Source organism: Equus caballus, chromosome 15 (genome assembly GCF_041296265.1).
Source record: "Equus caballus isolate H_3958 breed thoroughbred chromosome 15, TB-T2T, whole genome shotgun sequence".
Lineage (NCBI taxonomy): Eukaryota > Metazoa > Chordata > Mammalia > Perissodactyla > Equidae > Equus > Equus caballus.
This window is the reverse complement of record NC_091698.1, coordinates 30,797,299-30,819,901: the sequence shown is the minus strand read 5'-3', so window position 1 is coordinate 30,819,901 and position 22,603 is coordinate 30,797,299. Positions and strand designations below refer to the sequence as shown.

The 22,603-nt window shown below is 42.2% G+C and overlaps 1 protein-coding gene across 2 annotated transcripts in view; it reads left to right on the top strand.

Annotated features, from left to right (window-relative positions):
• The window catches only part of LOC102147361 (uncharacterized), a 31,348-nt gene extending 14,297 nt beyond the window's left edge, over positions 1–17,051 (top strand). For both annotated transcript variants that reach the window (XM_070236166.1, XM_070236167.1), the window contains 3 exons: positions 1,596–1,768; positions 4,615–4,732; positions 13,388–17,051. In XM_070236166.1, the coding sequence (XP_070092267.1) occupies positions 1,596–1,768; positions 4,615–4,732; positions 13,388–13,576 (480 nt within the window). In that variant the 3' untranslated portion in view covers positions 13,577–17,051. The remainder of the gene's footprint in view (positions 1–1,595; positions 1,769–4,614; positions 4,733–13,387) is intronic.
• Positions 17,052–22,603: the final 5,552 nt, after the last annotated feature.

Sequence of the window (22,603 nt, the reverse complement as noted above, 5' to 3'; positions counted from 1 at the left end):
TTATGAAAAGAATGGGGCAAGGAAAATTAAGCTCTGTCCATTAAGTTAGTGTCCATTCCTCATGGCATTTAGGGTCCCTCACCAGGGCAGGTACAAAAGAGTCTGGCCCCATTTTTGATCTCTGCTGACAGCTTTCAAGCCCCCTCCCCCCCTTCCCTTCTTGCTCCTCATCTGGGCAAGTCAATAAAAAAGCCCAGGCATTGCCTTCTTTGGTGCCAGTGGTCAGTTCAGACCACACAAGCCCTGGCTGATGAGTGGACACCCGCGTCCCGGCGCCATCCCCAGCCACAACAGAAGCCAAGCCAGTCTCCTTTCCTTGCTCTCTGAAGCTGTTTTCCGACCTGGTTGGGAGCCTGCCCTGCTGTCCCCAGAAAGCCTCATTCTGTGAGTACTAAAACTGTCCATACCTTCTTGGTTCATGTGTGGCATCATCAGTCTCAGCGTCTGAGCCAAATTTGGGGAGGAGGGGCCACCCTGTCTGCAGGCTGGCTACATCAGCAGGACTTGGGGCCCTTCCTGGGTTTTCCTCTGGCCCCCTATTTTTACTTTCCTGTGGCCTGTTGAAAGGCCATTTACCTGCTCATCCCAGACAAGCAGGCGAGGTTTTTTTTGGGCTCCGCATGACCAGGAGCAGCCCACCTTTTACCTGTGCTAGCTGCCTCAACATTCACCACTATGTTTAAGAATTTATTTGGATAAAGGGCTCTGTTGCTCTTAAAAAAAGAAAGAAAGGAATGGAAACTGCTGATCTAGTCCAAATCTCTCTTTTCAAATGAAGAAGAATAAGGCCCAGAGAAACTAAAATTTCAAATCAGGGGCCGGCCCAGTGGTGCAGCGGTTAAGTGCGCACGTTCCGCTTCGGTGGCCCAGGGTTCACCGGTTCGGATCCCCGTGTGGACATGGCACCGCTTGGCACGCCATGCTGGGGTAGGCATCCCACATATAAAGTAGAGGAAGATGGGCACGGATGTTAGCTCAGGGCCAGTCTTCCTCAGCAAAAAGAGGAGGATTGGCAGCAGATGTTAGCTCAGGGCTGATCTTCCTCAAAAAAAATAAAAAATTTCAAATCAGCTAACTAAGGGGTGACTTCTGTCCCCAGCCCATTAATTACTGGTTCCCAGCTGGGAAGCTCTACGTGTGACTGTAGTCCTTTGCGCCAGCCAAGACCCCATTCAACCGGGGTGTTCTCCACACCTGGCCCTTCTTAGGGGCTCATTTCTCCCTTGGGCCTGATGAAAATTAACTCTGAGCCCGTGCAGGCCACAGCTCCCGTGGAGAAAGGGCTAGCTCGTGACCAGAGGCTGGGCTGCCTTCCCTTCAGCATCCCCCACAGACAGATGGGCCTGGGCCACCTCATTCTGCTGGTTTCCAGGAGAGTATGCTTCTTACTAACTCAGGAGAGGCTGTTCTGGAAGCCTGCGGAGGTGATTCAGGAGATCATGGTTTAAACCAAGCTCAAATATATTCATTCTGGGGCTGAAGTAAGTTGTGCCAAGCGAGTTTTGGATGCTTTCCAATTTACTGCCAATTTCTTAGGGAAAACCTGTGAGGGCGGTGTTTACCCACACCTAACTCTTTCATTTCTTTTGATATAGACCAAAGATCAGCTCATCACCTCTGCTAGGAAAATTGCGACTTCTGGACAAAACTTCGCCAAACTTATCTGCATCATTGCTAAGAACTGCACAGATCAAAGATGTTCCCGGGAGCTTCTGTGTGCGGTAGAGCAGATTCAGACAGTGAGCAGCCAGCTCCGCATCATCTCCGGGTAGGAGCCGTCTTCGGTGGAAACTGCTTGCTCCACTTTCTCAAGACCCAGAGGGAGGGCTCAGAGGGGGCTTATAATTCCTTTTTTTTGTTATACTTCTTTTCATGTTTTATCCTCCAAGAATCCACATTTATTTGGGAATATCAAATATTGAAAATATAGAGAATTATTACAGAGCACAAAAAACATTTAAGCCACTGTTATCTCCCATTGTATCACAAATATATTATATCTGATAATATACATAAGAAAGAAAAAAAAGATTTAACCTGGGAAACTAGTTCCTGAGGAGGTGTGAACATAAAGTAAACATAAGGATTTTTTTTTAAAGATTTTATTTTTCCTTTTTCTCCCCAAAGCTCCCCGGTACACAGTTGTGTATTTTTAGTTGTGGGTCCTTCTGGTTGTGGCATGTGGGATGCCACCTCTGCATGGCTTGATGAGCGGTGCCATGTCTATGCCCAGGATCCAAACTGGTGAAACCCTGGCCTGCTGAAGCGGAGTGCGCGAACTTAACCACTCGGCCATGGGGCCGGCACCTGAGTCTTTTTAAAACCGTATCCCTCAGAACTTAGGAGCTCTTCCCCGTTGGTCCATCCTCCCTTCACGACACTGTGCACTCCCTCCAGGGGTGCTGCTGTGCTCTCATCACTTCACGGTTAATCTGCAAACACAAATGACTGATCTCTGCTTTATAATCACATTTAAATTTTGACCTTTAGTTCTCTATTTGTTTTTATACTAATCATATCTAATGAAGTCCCAGTTATCTATAAAAAATACACTAATTGCAAAGTGAAAGCACTGTGAATGTCATCTCCCTAAGAAAAACTATGCCGGTACGGATTTTGTGTTAAGATTAATTCATTTAATGTGCCCAAAATCTGGACTTGAGCAGTTTTTGTTAATTGTCTCCATATAACAGCTTTCATGTCGATAATATAGAACATCGTAATGTCAGTATAGAATGATTTCATTTCAACCTGAGTCCTTGATACCTGCAGTGGTGCATTTGTCATAACAAACTTTTATTAGTAATATACTTATCTTATGGAAAAGCTTGATAGTTAAAACCGTGATCAGTTATTGTGAGGCATAAAAATAACATCACCGGGGCTGGCCCAATGGCGCAGTGGTTAAGTCCGCATGCTCCGCTCCAGCAGCCCACACTCCCTGGTTCGGATTCCAGGTACAGACCTACACACCGCTTTTCAAGCCATGCTATGGCGGTGTCCTACATAAAATGGAGGAAGATTGGCACAGATGTTAGCTCAGCGACAATCTTCCTCAAGCAAAAAGAGGAAGATTGGCAACAGATGTTACTTCTGGGCCAGTCTTCCTCACACACACACAAAAATAACATCACCAACACCAGGGTGTATAAATTGTTTTAAACTAAAAATAAAACCTGGTTACTGTTCCCTAGGAAATAACATTTCAGGTATGTAATCATCTCAAGATTAGCTACCCCGATTTTTCTACTTAACATACAGGAACGGCTAAAATTCAAGTATGAGTATTGTTGTAAGGGTACTCAGGATTTGTTTAAATCGGGAATGATAAGACACACAAATATGGAAATGATTGTCGTGAGGGAAGAAGATCCTTCACAGGTCCCTAGAAACAGGAGGCATGGCATGCCATGCCGGGCCACATGGGGAAGCACCGGGGTCAATCAATAAGCAGAAGGAGGGAGGGGACAGCACAGACAGGAGCCTTCATTGCAGTTTCCATGGGAAGGAATGGGCAAGGCAGGGTAAGCAGGCTAAACACGTTTAGGATTGGCTAGTTCACTGAATCATTTAGGTGGGCTCTGGAGTATGGAGGTTGTCTCTAGCTGTCTGGTACCTGGCCCTGGGGTGACTGGGGCAGGGGAACAGTGGCCTAGGGTGTGAGAGCCCCATAAAGGAGGTGGTGGGGCTGTGGGCTTCAGATTGGCTACTTTGCATATAGAAGGTGCACTTGCAGGTGAGTCGTTTACTATCTCTAGGAATTGACTAACCCCGGGAGGGGCAGTCTTTCCAATGTCAGCAAGACTCTAAGATGTCATGCATCAGAAATCCAGAAAATAAAAAGGCATAATTAATACACCTGTGTTCATCAAGCTCTCAATCTTCTAAAGGCTCTGGAAGTCCTGAGATTGTCACTGATAGTCACTGAAGTTTCACAGCATCTTCATTTTCATTGGTAAAACAAAAACTTGTCTTACTAAATTCAGTTACATTCAGTTTAAAACAAATATCATTGAGGTGTGTAATTCAGTTAGGAAATACCAGTCCGATCTTTGATTAGAACTTTTATTTTAAGTCCTGAATGCTATTCTAGACAAAATTTCTTGTTCCCTTTCATTATATATGGATGTTCTGGAACTTTTCTTCAGTAAACAACAACAAACACAGATACAGAGAACAGATTGGTGATTACCAGAGGGGAAGGGGGTGGGGAGCAGGACGAAAGGGGTAAAGGGGCACATGTGTATGGTGATGGATGGCAGCTAGACTTTTGGTGGCGAGCACGATTTAGTCTATACAGAAGTCAAATTATAACGATGGACACCTGAAATTTCTATAATGTTATAAACCAATGTTACCTCAAGAAAAAAACCTTACTTCTTCTTGCTAATTTATAGATACTACGTGAGTCATACTTTCTTAGTATCAAAGTATAAATTTTATTTTAAGATATTAAATTATGCCTTTAGAACATTCTTTCTCTGAATAGACCCCACAAAGGCATCCCAGCTTTCTGGAAGAGGCTCACGTTAAAACCTTCTGGTATTTATTTATTTGGGATTGCACCTTTTACTTGGGGCAATGTTAACAGTGTTCCTCCTGTCGACTCCCAAGTGTAAAGGCCTCCCTGGCCAGAAGCAAGTCCTCTGAAGAGCTCCTGGTAGAAAATGCACAGCAGCTCCTCTGTGCTGTCTCCAAGACTGTGGGGGCTGCAGAAGCCGCAAGTCTCTGGGTAAGTGCTGACCCCAATAGCATCATTCACACAGCACCATTGGGGTCACAGGCTGAGAGAAATGTGGTAAATTTCAGAAATTGATGAGGAAAATCTACTTCTTAATTATGAAATTCAACTTCATTCCTTTCCCAAACCTGTCAGTTTATTTCCTGTGTGTTTCAGTTGGCTAGTTTCTATCAACCTACCTTCGATTTCACTGATTCTTTCTTCAGCTGTGTCCAGTCTGCTGATGAGCTTGTCAAAGTGTTTATCATCTGTTACCATGTTTGTTTTTTTAATGAGTTCATAATAGTTTACATCACTGTGAGATTTCAGTTGTACACTACTTCTTGACTGTCACCACATAAGTGCTCCCCTTCATCCTCTGTGCCCACCCTCCCCACCCCCTTCCCCTGGTAACCACTGAACTGTTTTCTTTGTCCTGGTACTTGTTTACATTCCACATATGAGTGAATCATCTGGTGTTTGTCTTTCTCAGACTGGCTTATTTCGCTTAGCATAATTCCCTCTGGGTCCTTCCATGATATTGCAATGGGATGAATTTGTCTTTTTATGGCTGAGTAGTATTCCACTGTATATATATATACCACATCTTCTTTATCCAATCATTAGTCGATGGGCACTTGGATTGCTTCTATGTCTTGGCTTTTGTGAATAATGCTGCAATGAACATAGGAGTGCGTAAGTCTCTTTGAATTGTTGATTTCCAGTTCTTTGGATAAGTACCCAATAGTGGGATAGCTCGGTTGTATGGTATTTCTATTTTCAATTTTTTGATAACTCTACATACTGTTTTCCATAGTGGCTGCACCAGTTTGCATTCCCACCAACAGTGTATGAGGGTTCCCTTCTCTCCACCCTCTCTCCAACATTTGTTATTTTTAGTCTTAGTGATTATAGCCATTTTAACAGGAGTAAGGTGGTATCTTAGCATAGTTTTGATTTGCATTTCCCTGATTATTAGTGATCTTGAACATCTTTTCATGTGTTTATTGGCCACCTGTATTTCTTCTTTGGAAAAATGTCTGTTCATCTCCTCTGCCCATTTTTTGATCGGGTTGTTTGTTTTTTTATTGTTCAGTTGTGTGAGTTCCTTATATATTATGGAGATTAACCCCTTGTCAGATATATGGTTTGCAAATATTTTCTCCCAATAGGTGGGTTGTCTCTTTGTTTTGATTCTAGTTTCTTTTGCCTTGAAGAAGCTCTTTAGTCTGATGAATCCCCACTTGCTTATTTTTTCTTTTGTTTCCCTTGTCTGAGAGGACATGGTATTTGAAAAGATCCTTTTTAGTTCGATGTCAAAGAGCGTACTACCAATATTATCTTCCAGGAGTTTTATAGTTTCAGGACGTATCTTCAAGTCTTTGATCCATTTCGAGTTTATTTTTGTGTATGGCGTGAGGTAGTGGTCTACCTTCATTCTTTTGCATGTGGCTGTCCAGTTTTCCCAACACCATTTATTGAAGAGACTATCTTTTCTGCACTGTATGTTCTTGGCAACTTTGTTGAAGATTAGCTGTCCGTAGATGTGTGGTTTTATTTCTGGGTTTTCAGTTCTGATACATTGATCTGTGTGTCTGTTTTTGTACCAGTACCATGCCATTTTGATCACTATGGCTTTGTAGTACATTTTGAAGTCAGGGATTGTGATACCTCCAGCTTTGTTCTTTTTTCTCAGGATTGCCTCAACAATTCAGGGTCTTTGGTTGCCCCATATGAATTTTAGTATTCTTTGCTCTATTTCCGTGAAGAGCGTCATTGGGATTCTGATAGGGATTGCATTGAATCTGTAGATTGCTTTGGGTAGTATGGACGTTTTAACTATGTTTATTCTTCTGATCCATGAACAAGGAATCTCTTTCCATCTCTTTATGTCATTATCAATTTCTCTCAGTAATGTCTTATAGTTTTCATTGTATAAGTCCTTCACCTCCTTGGTTAAATTTATTCCTAGATAGTTTATTCTTTTAGCTGTGATTGCAAATGGGATTTGTATTCTTGAGTTCTCCTTCTGTAAGTTCGTTATTGGAGTATAGAAAAGCAACTGATTTTTGTAAGTTGATTCTGTACCCTGAAACTTTACCGTAGTTGTTAATTATTTCGATTTGTTTTATGATGGATTTTTTTGGGTTTTCTATATATAATATCATGTCGTCTGCAAACAGCAAGAGTTTCACTTCTTCATTCCCTACATGCATTCCTTTTATTCCTTTCTCTTGCCTAATTGCTCTGGCCAAAACCTCCAGTACTATGTTGAATAAGAGTCGTGATAGTGGGCATCCTTGTCTTGTTCCTGTTCTCAGGGGAAAGGTGCTCAGTTTTTGCCCATTGAGTATGATGTTGGCTGTGGGTTTGTCATATATGGCCTTTATTATGTTGAGGTAATTTCCTTCTGTCCCTATTTTGTTAAGAGTTTTTGTCATAAATGGCTGTTGGATCTTGTCAAATGCTTTCTCTGCATCTATTGAGATGATCATGTGGTTTTTAATCCTCAATTTGTTGATGTGGTGTATCACATTGATTGATTTGCGGATGTTGAACAATCCCTGTGTCCCTGGTATGAATCCCACTTGATCAGGATGTGTGAGACTTTTGATGTATTGGTGAATTTGGGTTGCCAAAATTTTGTTGAGGATTTTTGCATCTATGTTCATCAGCGATATTGACCTGTAGTTCTCCTTTTTTGTGCTGTCATTGTCAAGCTTTGGTATCAGAGTGATGTTGGCCTCATAGAATGTGTTAGGAACTGTTCCATCTTCCCTAATTTTTTGGAATAGCTTGAGAAGGATAGGTATTAAGTCTTCTCTGGAAGTTTGGTAAAATTCCCCAGGAAAGCCATCTGGTCCTGGGGTTTTATTCTTTGGGATGCTTTTGATTGCTGTTTCAATCTCTTTCCTTGTGATTGGTCTATTCAGATTGTGTTTCTTCTTGACTCAGCTTTGGGAGATTGTAAGAGTCTAAGAATTTGTCCATTTCCTCTAGATTGTCCAATTTGTTGGCATATAGTTTTTCATAGTATTCTCTTATAATCTGTTGTATTTCTGTGGAGTCTGTTGTTATTTCTCCTCTTTCTGATTTTGTTTATCTGAGCTTTCTCTCTTTTTTTCTTTGTAACTCTGGCTAGGGGTTTGTCAGTTTTATTTATCTTCTCAAAGAACCAGCTGTTTGTTTCATTGATCCTTTCACTGCCTTTTTTGTTTCAATAGCATTTGTTTTTGTCTGATTTTTATTATTTCTCTCCTTCTGCTGACTTTGGGCTTTGTTCTTCTTTTTCTAATTCAGTTAGGTGTAGTTTAAGATTGCTTATTTGGGATTTTTCTTGTTTGTTAAGGTGTGCCTGTATTGTGATGAATTTCCCACTTAATACAGCTTTTGTTGTGTCCTGTATGAGTTGGTATGGTATGTTATCATTTTCATTTGTCTCCAGATATTTTTTGATTTCTCCTTTAATTTCTTCAATCATCCATTGCTTGTTCAATAGCAGTTGTTTAGTCTTCACAGCTTTGTCCCTTTCTCACCTTTTTCTTGTAATTAATTTCTAGCTTTATAGCGTTATGATCAGAGAAGATGCTTGTTATTATTTCAATTTTTTAAAAATTTATAGAGGCTTGCCTTGTTTCCCAACATATGGTCTATCCTTGAGAATGTTCCATGCACACTTAAGAAGAATGTGTATTCTGCTGTTTTTGGATGGAATGTTCTATATATGTCTATTAAGTCCAATTGGTTTAGCTTTTCATTTAATTCCACTGTTTCCTTGTTGATTTTCTGTCCAGATGATCTATCCCTTGATGTGAGTGGGGTGCTGAGGTCCCCTACTATTATTGTGTTATTTTAAATATCTTCTTTTAGGTTTGTTAATAGTTGCTTTATGAACTTTGGTGCTCCTGTGTTGGTGCATAGATATTTATAAGCATTATTTCTTCTTGATGGAGTGTCCCTTTGATCATTATATACTGCCCCTCTTTGTCTCTCTTTACCTGCCTTATCTTGAAATGTACTTTGTCTGATATAAGTATTGCAACATCTGCTTTCTTTTGTTTGCCATTAGCTTGGAGTATCATTTTCCATCCCTTCACTCTGAGCCTGTGTTTGTCATTAGAGCTGAGGTGTGTTTCCTGGAGGCAAGAAATTGTTGGATCTTGTTCTTTAATCCATCTTGCCACTCTGTGTCTTTTTATTGGAGAGTTCAGCCCGTTTACATTGAGGGTGATTATTGATGTATGAGGGCTTAATGTTGTCATTATATCACTGGTTTTCTGGTTTTCCTGCATTTCCTTTGTTTCTTGTCCTGTGTGTTTTGGTCTCCCCATTGAATTATGTAGTTTTTGATGACGTGTTTCTTTGTTTTTTCCTTATTTATTTTTTGTGTCTCTGTTCTGCTTTTTTGTTTAGCGGCTACCCTGAAGTTTGTATTCAGAATCTCATGTATAAGTCCCTTTTCTGATGGCCTCTTATTTCCTTAGTCTAAACTGATTCAGTCCCTTTCCTCCTCCCCTCCTAAGTTATTGTTCTCATATCTTATTCCAACTTGTGTTGTGACTTTGTGGTTAAAGTGACAAGATTGTCTTTGTTTTTGGTGTTTTCCTTCCCTTTAGCCTAATGCTATAGTTGAATTTTTGCTATCCTATTCTGATTCTGTCTACCTATGTATCTCCTGACTCTGTGTTTTGTGACCCCTTTCTCCCTTTTTTTCTTTTTTCAGGTATGAGGGCCTTCCTGAGGATTTCTTGTGGCGGGGGGAGGGGGGGTGGTCTCATGGCTATGAAGTCCCTTAGCTTTTGTTTGTCTGGGAAAAATTTAATTTCTCCCTCATATCTGAAGGATATTTTTGCTGGATAGAGTATTCTTGGCTGAAGATTTTTATCTTTTAATGTTTTGAATATGTCATTCAAATCTCTCCTAGCTTGTAAGGTTTCTGCAGAGAAATCCACTGAAAGTCTGATAGGGGTTGCTTTGTAGGTTATTTTCTTCTGCCTTGCTGCCCTGAGTATTCTTTCTTTGTCATTCACTTTTGCCAGTTTTACTACTATATGCCTTGGACTAGGTTTTTTTACATTGAGAAATCTAGGAGATCTGGAAGCTTCTTCCACACATATTTCCCTCACATTCCCTAGATTTAGGAAGTTCTCTGTTATTATTTCTTTGAACACGCTTTCTGCTCTATTCTCTTTCTCTTCACCTTCTTGAATAGCTATAATTCTTATGTTGCATTTCCTCATTGAGTCGGATATTTCTTGAGAACTTTCTTCATTTCTTTTTAGTCTTAGTTCTCTCTCCTCCTCTGTCTGGAGCATTTTAACATGTCTATCTTGGATTATGCTGATTTGCTCCTCTATGACGTCCACTTGAGCGTTCAGGGAATCTGTATTTTGTTTTATCTGTTCCATTGTGTCTTTCATCTCTAATATTTCTGATTGATTCTTCTTTGTAGTTTCACTCTCTTTTGTGATGTAGCTCCTGAACTTGTTGAATTGTTTCTCTACCTTCTCTTTTACCTCGAGTTTTTTGATGATAGCTATTTTTAATTCATTGTCATTTAGTTTTCATATTTCTGTGTCCTCAGGACTGAGTTCTGGGTGCTTATTGTTTTCACTCTGGTCTGGAGATTTGATGTAGTGTCTGATGTTGGAAGGTCGGCTCTTTCTCATTCTGATGTTATTCAGTTGCATTTACAGCCTATCGCCACCAGGTGGGGGTCAAGATCCGCACATTCTGAGCCCTCCACCTTCAGCGGAGATGGCACAGAAATGGCTCAATGCAGTACGAGATGGGGGAGGGGCGTTTTCTCCTGCGTGCAGTCTGAGATTTCTCGCTCAGCTTTTGCTACCTGGTCTCCTGAAGTCTTGGCTTGATGAGGTCACCCTGTGTTAAAGCTTTCACCCCATTAGAGGGCTTCCCTATAGGCTTCAAGGGCCGTGGTAGTCCTGGGTGATCCTGTGGATGTGCAACCCCTCCCCCACTCCTTCCCTCATGGAGCCTCCCTGGCAGTGACTGCAGTCTTTAGGGGAGGGAGCGAAGTTCTGTCTTACCCCATTCCAGCTCCTCCGAGGGCGGGGGTTCCAGCCTCTCCGCCCTTGGTCATGTGGCTGTGTGTCTCTCTGAGGCTTTTGTGTTGTTAGAATGTCTTCTGTTGGAGTATGGTTGCCCCTTTTTGTTGTATGTTGGAGGGGAGAGAGGCCCGGGCAAGTTCACTCTGCCATGATGCTGACATCACCACCATGTTTTTTCTTACGTTTAGCATTTCCATTTGATTATCTCTAATAGTTTTTGTCTCTGCTGAAATTTTCCATTTATGCATTTTGCCCAGTTTTTGCACCAAAGTCATTAAACATTAAGTATAGTTATTTTAAACTTTCTATCTGATAGTTTCAACATGTGGCTCATATCTGAGTCTGGGCTTTTTGGTTACTTTGTCTCTTGACAGTGGGTTGGGTTTTTTCCTCTTTTTTGCATATCTCGTGATTTTCCATTGAAAACTTGATGTGTGTGTAGACTGGTAGAGACTAAATGAATAGTTTTACACCCGAAGATGGGTACACCTCTTCTTCTAGGCGTTTAGTGTGGAGGTGAGTCACTATTGTCAGGAGTTGAGCTGAGTTTGTGTGTTATTGTCCTATAGACACTCTTGGTGCACCACTGGCTTCAAAGTTTCTAGCATTCCCTTTGTGTTTAGTGAGGGGTCTGGGTTACCAGAGGGATCATATCAGTGTTCCTGTTCCACCCTCAACTTGAGGCTTCCCTTGTGAGCCTGCACCTCAGAGATGGTCTCCCCCAATATTCTTGCTTCTCCCATTGCTTCCTTGCTGCTTGTGACTCTGTGATCTCTGGCCCAGAGAGGAGGTGGCGGTGTTGGTTGCTGTTGTTATCAGCCTCAGTTGTAGGCAGGCCTGGTATCCCCACGTCTCAGGATTGGGGCTTTCTCAGTGATCCTGCTCCTCCCAGAGCAACAGGAGACTTTTAACAGTATGAATTCAGGACAATTTTCTGCTGCTTCCCCAGGGTAGAGGGATGTATTCTGTTCCCTTTCTCCACTTGCGATGGTCTTGACCTGTGCCCTGGGGATGACAGGGTTTGCTCTCCTTCCCTCGGTGATGTAAAGCTTTTCTTCCATAAGGAGACAAATGTGGGCAGGGATTCGTGCCTTTGTTGCAATGGTGGCAGCTCCCCTTGCCAAAGCCTGCACCGCAACAGAGGCGTTCCCAGCCTCCTGCCCTGTTCCAAATCTCTCCTGAGCACCAGGGGAGGGCCTAGAGAAAGCCTGTGAATAAGTGTGTATTTTTTCTTGTGTTCTGGCTCCCATGGGTCCTGTACACCCACGCTAGTCTACACTTGGCCATTAGCAATTTGTTAAGAGTTTTAGCTAAAATATTCTCATCAGATATTTGGTAGCCCCATCTTCCTCCCATGCTCTGTCCTCAGGAGCCAGTGCTGTGTCCCTGTCTCTCCTGAGTGTCTTTTCTTAGATTCCAGGCTAGTGAGTTGCCCTTCAACCTCAACTCTCTCATGAGCTCAAGAAAAGTTATGATTTTGTGAATTATCTGACTTTTTCTTATTGTTAGGGTGGGAGTAACACTCTTTCCAGCTTTCTATATCCTAAGCGGAGGCCAGAAATGGGACACCCTGCCCGGAGCCTTTACACATGCTACACCTGTGTGAGATGCACCCCAGCCCCCCGCTTCTACCAAATTTCCCCATGTCTGGCTCCTTCTATCCTTTAGGCTTAAACATAACTCCCACCTCCTCAGAGGGATGAAACGCCCCCACTATATCTAAACTAAATCACACCCAGTTTCCTCTCTTTGTACAATTCCTTCGTAGCACTTAGCACAGTTTGTGGTTGTCTGTTTGTTTCTTTTCCTTGCATTTATATATTTCTCTGGCTCTTTTATTAGAATGTAAACTCCATGAAGCCACAGACCTAGAATAGTGAGCTAGTGCGTGGAGGTGCTAAATAAATAGAATGAGAATTTTCAAGTTTAAAGAAACGTTGTACCAGTTAAGTTCAAAGAGTACAAAAAATAGACACACCTGGTGAAAAGCATTTGGAAAATATGCATATTTTAGCTGCAAGTTCCAGAGTCTCTTGAATATAAAGGAGGCTGAGAGAAAAGCTCAGGCCTGGCCTCTGTGGAGCAGCGTCTCTCCCTCCCACGCTGGACGCAGCCACAGCCTCCCAGTCATCCTGCAGCACCACCCGAGGTGGGGCCAGTCCCCGCGTCCCGCCCTCCAGGCCAGTTGAGTGCAGGGGACCTGAGAGCCAGGCTGAGGGCTTGCAGTGTACACCTGTGTCCTGGCTCTGCTTAGGCTGCCGGCCAGAGACCCTTGGATGGTTTGTGTAAAGCAAAATGAATAAAGCAAGATCCAAAAGGAGGCGAATTTGAGGTAGAGAATTTTTTTAAAATTGACTACACAGAACATTCTATTGTGACAAGCATAAGATGCTTTGCTCTCTTGTGCTGCTCCTTTCAGAATGAGTGGGCTCCAATTCAGAAGACCTCTGCAACATGATTCCTTGATCTCTATTCCAGATCATCAGAAAACCAACCCCAACCTCACTCGGAGGAATCCCCTAAGAGCTCCAATCAGCTGACACTGGGGAAGTGTGCACAGTGTCACCCGGTACTTAATTATCTTTTTCTCCTCCAGGGTTTGAGACAAGCTTCCCCAGATCCAGACGAACTGGAAGTTGCTGCCTTCTGCATGGAGTGGAGGAGAAAACAGCTAAGGCACAGACTTCAAGAAACCTCAAACCTGGACTGTGATGAGCTGGGCCTGCGAAAAACAAGCACTAAAGGGTCCCCAACACTTGCAGCCCTGGTTCAAGAAACATCATAAAAGCTGAGAAATAGTCTCCAAGTCAGACTCTCTGTTGCTCTGTACACCAGCCTTGAGACTCTGGCAGTCCAGAGTGGGAAGTGTCCTTTAGGCTGAATCAACCTGTGGGGACATAGGGTGACACGCTGGGTTGGGTGGGTGTGGAAGTGGCCAGGGCTGGGCCTTGCACAGAGCTTCCCTCACAACATTCTCAGTTAGGGGGACGTCCCTGGACCCTGGTGGGACTGATTTCCTCCTGGGAAGCAGACTTACGTTTGTGGGCTTAGAAGAGACATCACATATAGACTGTGGAGTGAGGGGGAAAACCATGTAAGTGCCATTAGCTTAGCCTTTATTAAGATGTTGCAAAGTAGGAAGAGTTCCAGAATGTTCTGTAGGGAGCCAGGAACTGAAAGATGTGTAGGTAAGATTGGGAAGGTCAGTCAGAGCTCACCTTGCTCGGGTAATTAGGCACTATTCAAATTCTCAGGGTCTGAGGACACTGAGGTTGTGTTAGTAGGGAATAGGATGCAGGGGCTGCGAGTCTGCAGACCCTGAGCTGTGCTTTGGTGAAGCTGCATTTACCATTTGGGATGGAGAGGAACAGTAGGGAGTTAAGGTCTTTCCAGAATCAGTGGGAATTTTTCAGTTCTCTGCATCTTTCACACAACCTACTTGGTAAAGGAACGAGGAAAAGGAGAGTGAGGCAACCAATGACCTTCACCTCAGGTGCTGAACTGTCGGGGGCCAGGAGCTGAGAACTGAGTCTGGGGGAGGGGCACGCGGCCAGGGACTGGGAACACCGGCTGGGAGCGGGGATGCCCCAGAGGCGGGGTGGCTTGCTTTTTGGGGGGCACCATGCAAGTCTCTTGGATTCTGGTGCAGCCCTCAGGGTGGAGGGGCTGACACTGGATGAGATTGAATTTCCCACAACCCAGGGGGATTGTGGCTCAGATTTACAGTAAATAAAAACAGGGATTTTTTTCCACACTTTTTTTTTAGGATGCTATTTGATGAGTTTTGCCTTATATATTCCCATGAAACTGTCACCACAATTGAAATAATGAATGTATGCACTGCCCCCAAAAGTGTCCTCACTTCCTCCAGCCCCTCTGTGCCTCCCCCCAGGTCCCTACAATGACTGATCTGCTCTGTCACTTAAAGATTAGTTTGCATTTTTGAGGATTTTTATAAAAATGGAATCATACAATAGACATTCTTATTTTCCCCTCTGGCTTCTTTCTTTCAGCATAATTATTTCCAGATTTAATCATGTTGCTACAGATGCCAGTGATTCACTCCATTTCATTGCCTGGTAGTATTTCATTACATGGCTATAGGACAATTTGTTTATTCATTCCCTTGTTGATGGACATTTGAGTTGCTTGCAGTTTGGGGCTGTCACAAATAAATCTGCTATGAACATGTCGTGTAAGTCCTTGTACAGACAAATGCTTCCAATTCTTCAGGAAACTTTCTAGGAGTGGAATGGCTGGATAGAGGTGTAAGTGAATGTTTAACATTTAAGGAAACTGTCAAATTGTTTTCAGAGTGTGTGTGCCATTTAACATCCCCACCAGCTGAGTATGAGACTTGCACTTGCTCCACATCCTCACCAGCAGTTGGTGGCGTCAGTCTTTTTCATCTCAGCCCTTGTAATAGGTGAGCAGTGGTATCTCATTGTGGTTTTGATTTGCATTTCCCAAAGGACTAATGATATTGACATCTTCTCATGTATTTATTTGTTATCTATATATCTTCCTTGCTGAAGTGTTTTTTCAAATTTATCTATTCCTTATTCTGTTTTTTTTTTTTTGTTTTTCTCATCTTTGAATTTTGAGAGTTCTTTATATATTCTGGATTCAGGTTCTTTGTCAAGTATGTGATTGCAAGTATTTTCTAGTCTGTAGCTTGTCTTTTCATTCATTTAACAGTGTCTTTTAATTTTTAAGTACAATTTATCTTCTTTTTGGTTTATGGATCATGCTTTTTGTACCCTAAGAACTCTTTGCCAAACTTAGGTCACAAGATTTTCTCCTACATTTTCTTCTAAAAAATCGATAGTTTTACATTTTACACTTACATATATAACACATTTTGAATTAATTTTTTTTAAGTGGGAGGAAAGGTTCAGTTTTGTTCATTTGTTTGTTTATGAATGTCCAAGTGTTCCAACACTATTTGTTGACAAGACTACCTTTTTTTGCATCAAGATGCATTTGCACCATTGACAAAAACAACTGATCATATTTGTGCAGATCTGTTTCTGAAATCTCTATTCTCTTTCATTGATCTATATATCTATCCTTTTGAGAATATCGCACTGTCTTAACTCCTGTAGGCTTATAGTAAGCTTTAAAATCCAGTAGTGTGAGTCCTCCAACTTTGTCCTTCTTTTGCAAAGTCATCTTGGCTGGGGCTGGCCCAGTGGCACAGCAGTTAAGTTCGCACATTCCGCTTCTTGGCGGCCCAGGGTTCTCCGGTTCGGATCCCGGGTGTGGACATGGCACCGCGTGGCAAGCCATGCTGGGGTAGGCATCCCGCATATGAGGTAGAGGAGGATGGGCACAGCTGTTAGCTCAGGGCCAGTCTTCCTCAGCAGGTAGAGGAGGATTGGCAACAGTTGGCTCAGGGCTAATCTTCCTCAAAACAAAAAATCATTTTGGCTATTCTATTTTTTGCCTTTTGTATACATTTTAGAATCAGCTCATCTGCATCTCCAAAAAAATCGTGCTGGGATTTTTATTGGAATTGTATTAAATCTATATGTTGGTTTAGGGAGAACAGACATCTTAACTATGGCAAGACTTCTAATCCATGAGTACAGTACATTTCTCCAGCATTTTGTAGTTTTTAGCATAGGGTCCTACATGTTTTGTATATTTCTACCTAAGTATTTCACTTTTTGAAGTTGTTGTAAATGGTACCATTTTGAAAATTTTTGTTTCCAAATTTTTATTACTAGTATACAGAAATATGATTGATTTTTTTTCCTGAGGAAGATTATCCCTGAGCTAACATCTGTGCCAATATTCTTCTACTTTATATGTGGGTCACAGTGTGGCTGACGAGTGGTGTAGGCAGGTCTGTGCTGGGATCCGAACCCGCGAACCAGGCTGCCAAAGCAGAACGCACCAGCTTAACTAATATGCCCCAGGGCTGGCCCCTTGATTGATTTTTTTTTAATGTCGATCTTATATTTTGCTACCTTCTTAAACTCACTTATTGCTTCTAGAATTTTTTTTTTTGTACACTCCTTAAGATTTTCTATGTAGGGGTGGGGCCGAGTGGTTGAGTTTGTGCACTCCACTGCGGCAGCCCAGGGTTTCACTGGTTCGGATCCTGGGCGCAGACATGGCACCACTCATCAAGCCATGCTGAGGTGGTGTCCCACATGCCACAACTAGAGGGACCCACAACTAAAAATATAAAGCTATGTACCAGGGGGGCTTTGGGGAGAAAAAGGAAAAAATAAAATCTTTAAAAAAAAAGAAAAGATTTCCTATGTAGGTGTTACTATCATTTGTGAATAGGTAAGGTTTTATTTCTTTCTTTCTAATCAGTATGCCTTTTATTTATTTTCCTTGTCCATTTTGCTGGCTAGAACTTCCAATGTAATGCCGAAGACAGGGAGTGAGAGTGGACAGCCTTGCCTTGTTAGGGGCAGAGCATTCAGTCTTTCACCAGTAAGTATAATTCTAACTGTAGGCTTTTTTGGTGAATGCTTTATATTAGGTTAAGAAAGTTCCCCTCTATCTTTACGTTTGAGAATTTTTATCATAAATGGGTGTTAAATATTGTTAAATGTCAGACGCCGTCCTGCAACTGCTGCAGCCCAGCAACACAGTCGGGGCACACGAAGCACGGGAGTTTGCAAAGCCACCCCTGCAGGGACGGCCGAGGGTCCTCCTTGCTCAAACGGCTGTTACTAGTTGCTGTATTGGCTCTCTTCATGACACTTGTGCTTACCCAGGGGAATCTGCTGGGAAAGGTGAATCCCACTGTAAGAGACAAGAAAGACCCTCTTCTGACTAACACTCCTTCAACATCCCCAGGGCCCTGCCGAAGAAAGAGGGACATTCAGCTGGGATATCGGGGAAGACCCTTCCCAAACAAATGTGGGCCTATCCCCTTGCCTTCCCCTATAGTCATTGCAGACAGAGAAATACCCCGGGCTATTAAGGTAGAAGGACGCTGGCGGTACCCTCCCCCCCCCCCACCCATCCCCGAGGGAACAGGGCTATGCAGAGGTTACCTCCCACACCTAAATCCACTCTAAACATAGAACAATGGCTGTTGGAAGTAAGTAAGAAATACAGATGGGACTATGATGACACGTGGGGGAGCTGGAAAGAAATAGATGGAAAGAGGGTTAAAGGGTCAGATGTCTCAGTGTGGGAGTTATATAAGAGGATGTGGGGACCTGTATGTGCCTGGTCTAAACGTACCTTGGCTCACCTTTGCCCCAAGGCTTGTTCCATCCTCCAACATAACCTGAGTCTCGCCCCCTACAAAGAATACTGTAGAGATCTATAAATATTAACTGCACTCATCCAGAAAATGAAAAGAACAGCTCTTTCCCAGGACTGAATAAGGGAAGTAACCTTTAGAAACTGCTGATGACCCAGATAAATTAAGGAAGGAAAATGATATCATGGGGAAAAATCAAGCTACTTCAGGGGAGAAAATAGATATATCCCAGAGGCTTGTGTAATCCTCAAAATATATATAAACACACTCTTGACAATAAAGCCTTCAGACATGCTTCCACCAACTCGGACTACAGTCTCAATCTCTTCACCGACGCCATGCATCACTCAGGAACCTGGACTCTGTTGGAGCTGGACTCCGACAGTTAAATGCTTTTTATGCATCAATTAATATGACTGTATGAGCTTTTGTTTTCTTTTGCTTTTGTTTGTTAATATCCTAGATTACACTGATCATTTTTCAAATGTTGAACCAACCTTGCATTCCTGGGTTAAACCCACTTCGTCATGACCTGTTATTCTTTTGATATATTGTTAGATTCTATTTGGTAATATTTTTGTTGAGGATTTTTTTGTCTGTGCTCATGTGGCATATTGGACTATAGTTTTATTCTCCTGTACTGTCTTTGTCTGGTTTTGGTACTAGGGTAATACTGGCCTCGTGAAATGAGTTGAGAAGTGTTCCCTTCTATTTTCTGGCAGAGAATTGGTGTTATTTCTTTTTAAAATGTTTGATACAATTCACCAGTGATATTGTATGGACCTGGTGTTTTCTTCAGAGAAGATTTTTCATTAGAAATTTCATTTCAAAATAGGGATAGGATATTCAAGGTAAATATGGGTTGTGGAGTTCAAGGAATTAGCATCTTTTTTTTTTTTTGGGCTGGGAAAGCTTCACCCTGAGCTGACATCTGTTGCCAATCTTTCTCTCTCTCTCTCTCCTTTTTCTTTTTTCTCCTTCCCAAAGCCCCAGTACATAGTTGTATATTCTAGTTGTAAGCCCTTCTAGTGCTGTGTGAGCCGCTGCCACAGCATGGCTACTGACAGACGAGTGGTGTGGTTCCGTGCCCAGGAACTGAACCCAGGCTGCCAAAGTGGAGCACGCTGAATTTTAACTACTAGTCATAAAGGCTGGCTCTATCTATTATTTTTAAGGTCAAACTTATTGGCATAATGTTGTTCATAACATATGCTTTTTATCCTTTAAATATCTGTAGAATCTGTATGTATGTCACTTCTCTCACTCCTGATATTGGTAATTTGTCTTCACTCTTTTTTCCTTGATCAGTCTGTGCAGAGGTTTCTCAACATTATTTATCTTTTTAAATAACCAGCTTTTGGTTTTGCTAGCTTTCTCTCTTAGATTTGTTTTCTATTTCACGGATTCCTTCTTTTATCTTTAATATTTCTTTTCTTCTCATAACTTCAGGTTTAATCTGCTCTTCTTTTTCACGTGTCTGGATGTGGAAGGCAGAGTCATGGTTTGTGACGTTCTTCTTTTCTAATTTAGGCTTTTACTGCTGCACATTTCTCAGCACTACTTGAGCCTCATCTCGCCAATTTTGATTTTTCTTCCTTTCTCATTACATGCTGTAATTTCCTTCTTGAATTCTCTGTTGACCCATGGACTGTTTGGTACTGTGCTACTTAGTTTCAAAGCACTTTGGGGAATTTCCAGAAATTTTTCTGTTTTGATTTCTGATTTAATTCCTTTGTGGTAAAACAAAAGTACTCTATATTTCTTGACTCCTTTTAAATTTATTGAAACGTTTTTTATGACCTGGGTTATAGTGTGTCTTGAAACATGTTCCATGTAAACTAGAAAGGAAAGTGCATTTTGCTGTTAAGAGGTGGCGTGTTCTGTAAACACCAGTTAGGTCAAATTGAGTGACGCTGTTACTCAAGTCTTTGATGTCCTTACTGATTTTCATTCTACTTGTTCTGTCAATTTTGAGAGTATTGAAATCTGAAACTATAATTGTGAATTTGCCTATTACAGTTCTATCAGAGTTGTTTCATTTATTTTGAAGCTCTGTTATTAGGTGCATAAAACATTTATGTCCTTTTGAAGATTGAATCCTTTATCATTGTGAAATGATCCTCTTCATTCCTGACAATATTATTTGCTCTGGATTTCCTTTGATCCTTTTTTTGTATTTCCCAAGCTTACTTAACTTTTCGAACATGTGGGATACAGTTTAATAATTCTTTTAATGTCTTTGTCTCTACAAATTTTTACATCTGTGTCAGTTCTGGGTTGCTTTCAATAGATCCATTTTCCTCCTCATTATGGGCCATATTTCCTGCTTCTTTGCATGCCTGGTAATTCTGTACTGTGTGCCAGACATTGTGATTTTGCCTTGTTGGGTGCTGGCTATTTCTGTGTTCCTATAAATATTCTTAAATTTGTTCTGGGAGACAGTTAAGTTGCTTGGAAACAGTTTAATATTTTCTGTCTTGCTTTTAAGATTTGTTAAGTGGGACTACAGTAGAGTTCAGTCTAAGGTGAAATTTTCCCCACCTCTGAGGCAAAACCCTTCTGTGTACTCAACCCAGTACTTTGTGAATCACGAGGTTTTCCATTCTGTCTGGTGAGAATAGATGCTATCCTTGGCCCTGTGTTAGCACCAGGCACAATTACTTCTAATCCTTTCAGATGGTTCTTTTCCCAGCCTCTGGTAGTTTCCTCACACACATGCATTTATCTCTTGAGACTTCTGCAGATCCCCAGAGTTCTCTTTCTGTGCAGCTGTCTCCTCTCTAGTGCTCTGTCCTGCAAACTTTAGCTGCCTCAGTTTCTCTGTTCTTTCAGATCTGTCTCCTTAATTAAGGAAATTTTCAGGCTCCTCCTGGGTACCTTCTCCCTGCATACTTTTCTTGCTTCTTTGCATGCCTGGTAATCTTTGATTAGATGCCAGCCATTGTGAATTTTAGCTTGATATGTGCTGGAAAGATTTGCATCCTTATAAATATTCTTGAACTCTGTTCTAGGATGCAGTTGATTTATCTAGAAATAGTTTGATCCTTTCAAGTCTTGCTTTAAGGGGTTTTTTTGGTGGAATCAGACCAGCATTTCTAGGATTGATTTTGCCTCACTTCTGAGACAGTACTTTCTGAATACCCCACTGGTGTCTCATTACTTAGAAGGTTTACCCACTCTGGTTGGTGGAAACGCAAACTGGGAAGACAGCCCTGTGTAAGTTCTGGGAAGTCTCTCCTCTCATCCTTTTCCTGACTTCAGGTAGTTTTTCATACACATGTGCTGATCAGTACTTAGCTGTAGACTTGAGGAGGACCCTTTGTGGCTCTCCAGGTTTCTCTCTGTGCATCTCTCACCTTCTCATACTCTGCCCTGCCAACTCTAGCCACCTTGTGCTCTATTAACTCCCAACTCTGTCTTCTTAGCTCTGGGAGATGCTGGTTTCTGCCTGGATTTCCCCTCCTTGCACCACAGCTTGGAAACTCTCCAGGAAATAAGCTGGCTTGGTCTAGGGGCACATCTTTTTGGCTTCCTCTCTCTTAAGAATTATTCTCCCACACTGCTGATGTCCAATATCTGAAGACAATTGTTTTGTACATTTCATTCAGTTGTGTAGTACCTTCAGAAGGAGAGTGTGTGTAAACTAGTCTTTGTTACTCTATCTTGGCCAGCAGTAGAAGTACTTTCTGTTTTCAACTACCTTCCCTCTGGCTCATGTTTGGGTCTCTTTTTTTAAGAAACATTCCCTGGACCTTCTTCCATTCACAACTAAGTTCCTATAAGTAATAGTCTATCATTGCAGTTTTGTTTCTTTACCATCCACCAAGTCTTCAAAAATCTGGCTTAGTTTTCCATTTTTTCCAACGGGATTTTCTCAGAACTCAGTCTCTTTGACCTCTTGACCCATCCAACTCCAGTGACCTCTTCCTTCTCGAAACTCTCTCCTCTCTTGGCCTCCTTTCAGTTTTCCTCTTTGCTATCAGTGGCTTTTTACTCCTGTTGCTCCATCCCATCTCCACCTGTTATCTCCTCCACACTCTTGCCATTTTAACCTCTCTAATTTACGGCTGTGTTCATGTCTCTTTCTGGCTTCAAATCCTTCACCCCAAGCACAGGGGATACTTTGAGCATGAATGAGGAACCGGCCTGCTGCCCTCTCTTTAGCCCTTAGTGAAGTGCCACTGTGCTGTCAGAGCAAAGCACTTTAAGGATAGGCTCGCCTCCTCAGGCATCCAGTTTCTACCTCCCTGTCATAGTGGGAAGGGAAAGAGCCATTCCCATGGAGCTCCAGACAGTTCTGGAGTCTCCAGCCTCCAGAAAGCTTTTCGAAAGGTGTGTGAGTGAGGAGGTCAGGTACCTCTTTGGAGGTGGGGTGAAGCTGGGTTGAGTCTTCCTACCTCTCGAGACAGTGAGCACCATGAGGATGGGATCTGTATCTTTTGTGTGTGTGTCTTATCATTTCACCCCTAAAACCTAGCATAGAGCCTGAAGCATTCAGTGTTTGTTGAAGACATTGTGGGAGGGATGTTGGTCCTCCATTTGTGAGCACTTAATTCAATGTGGCCTCCAGATAACAGT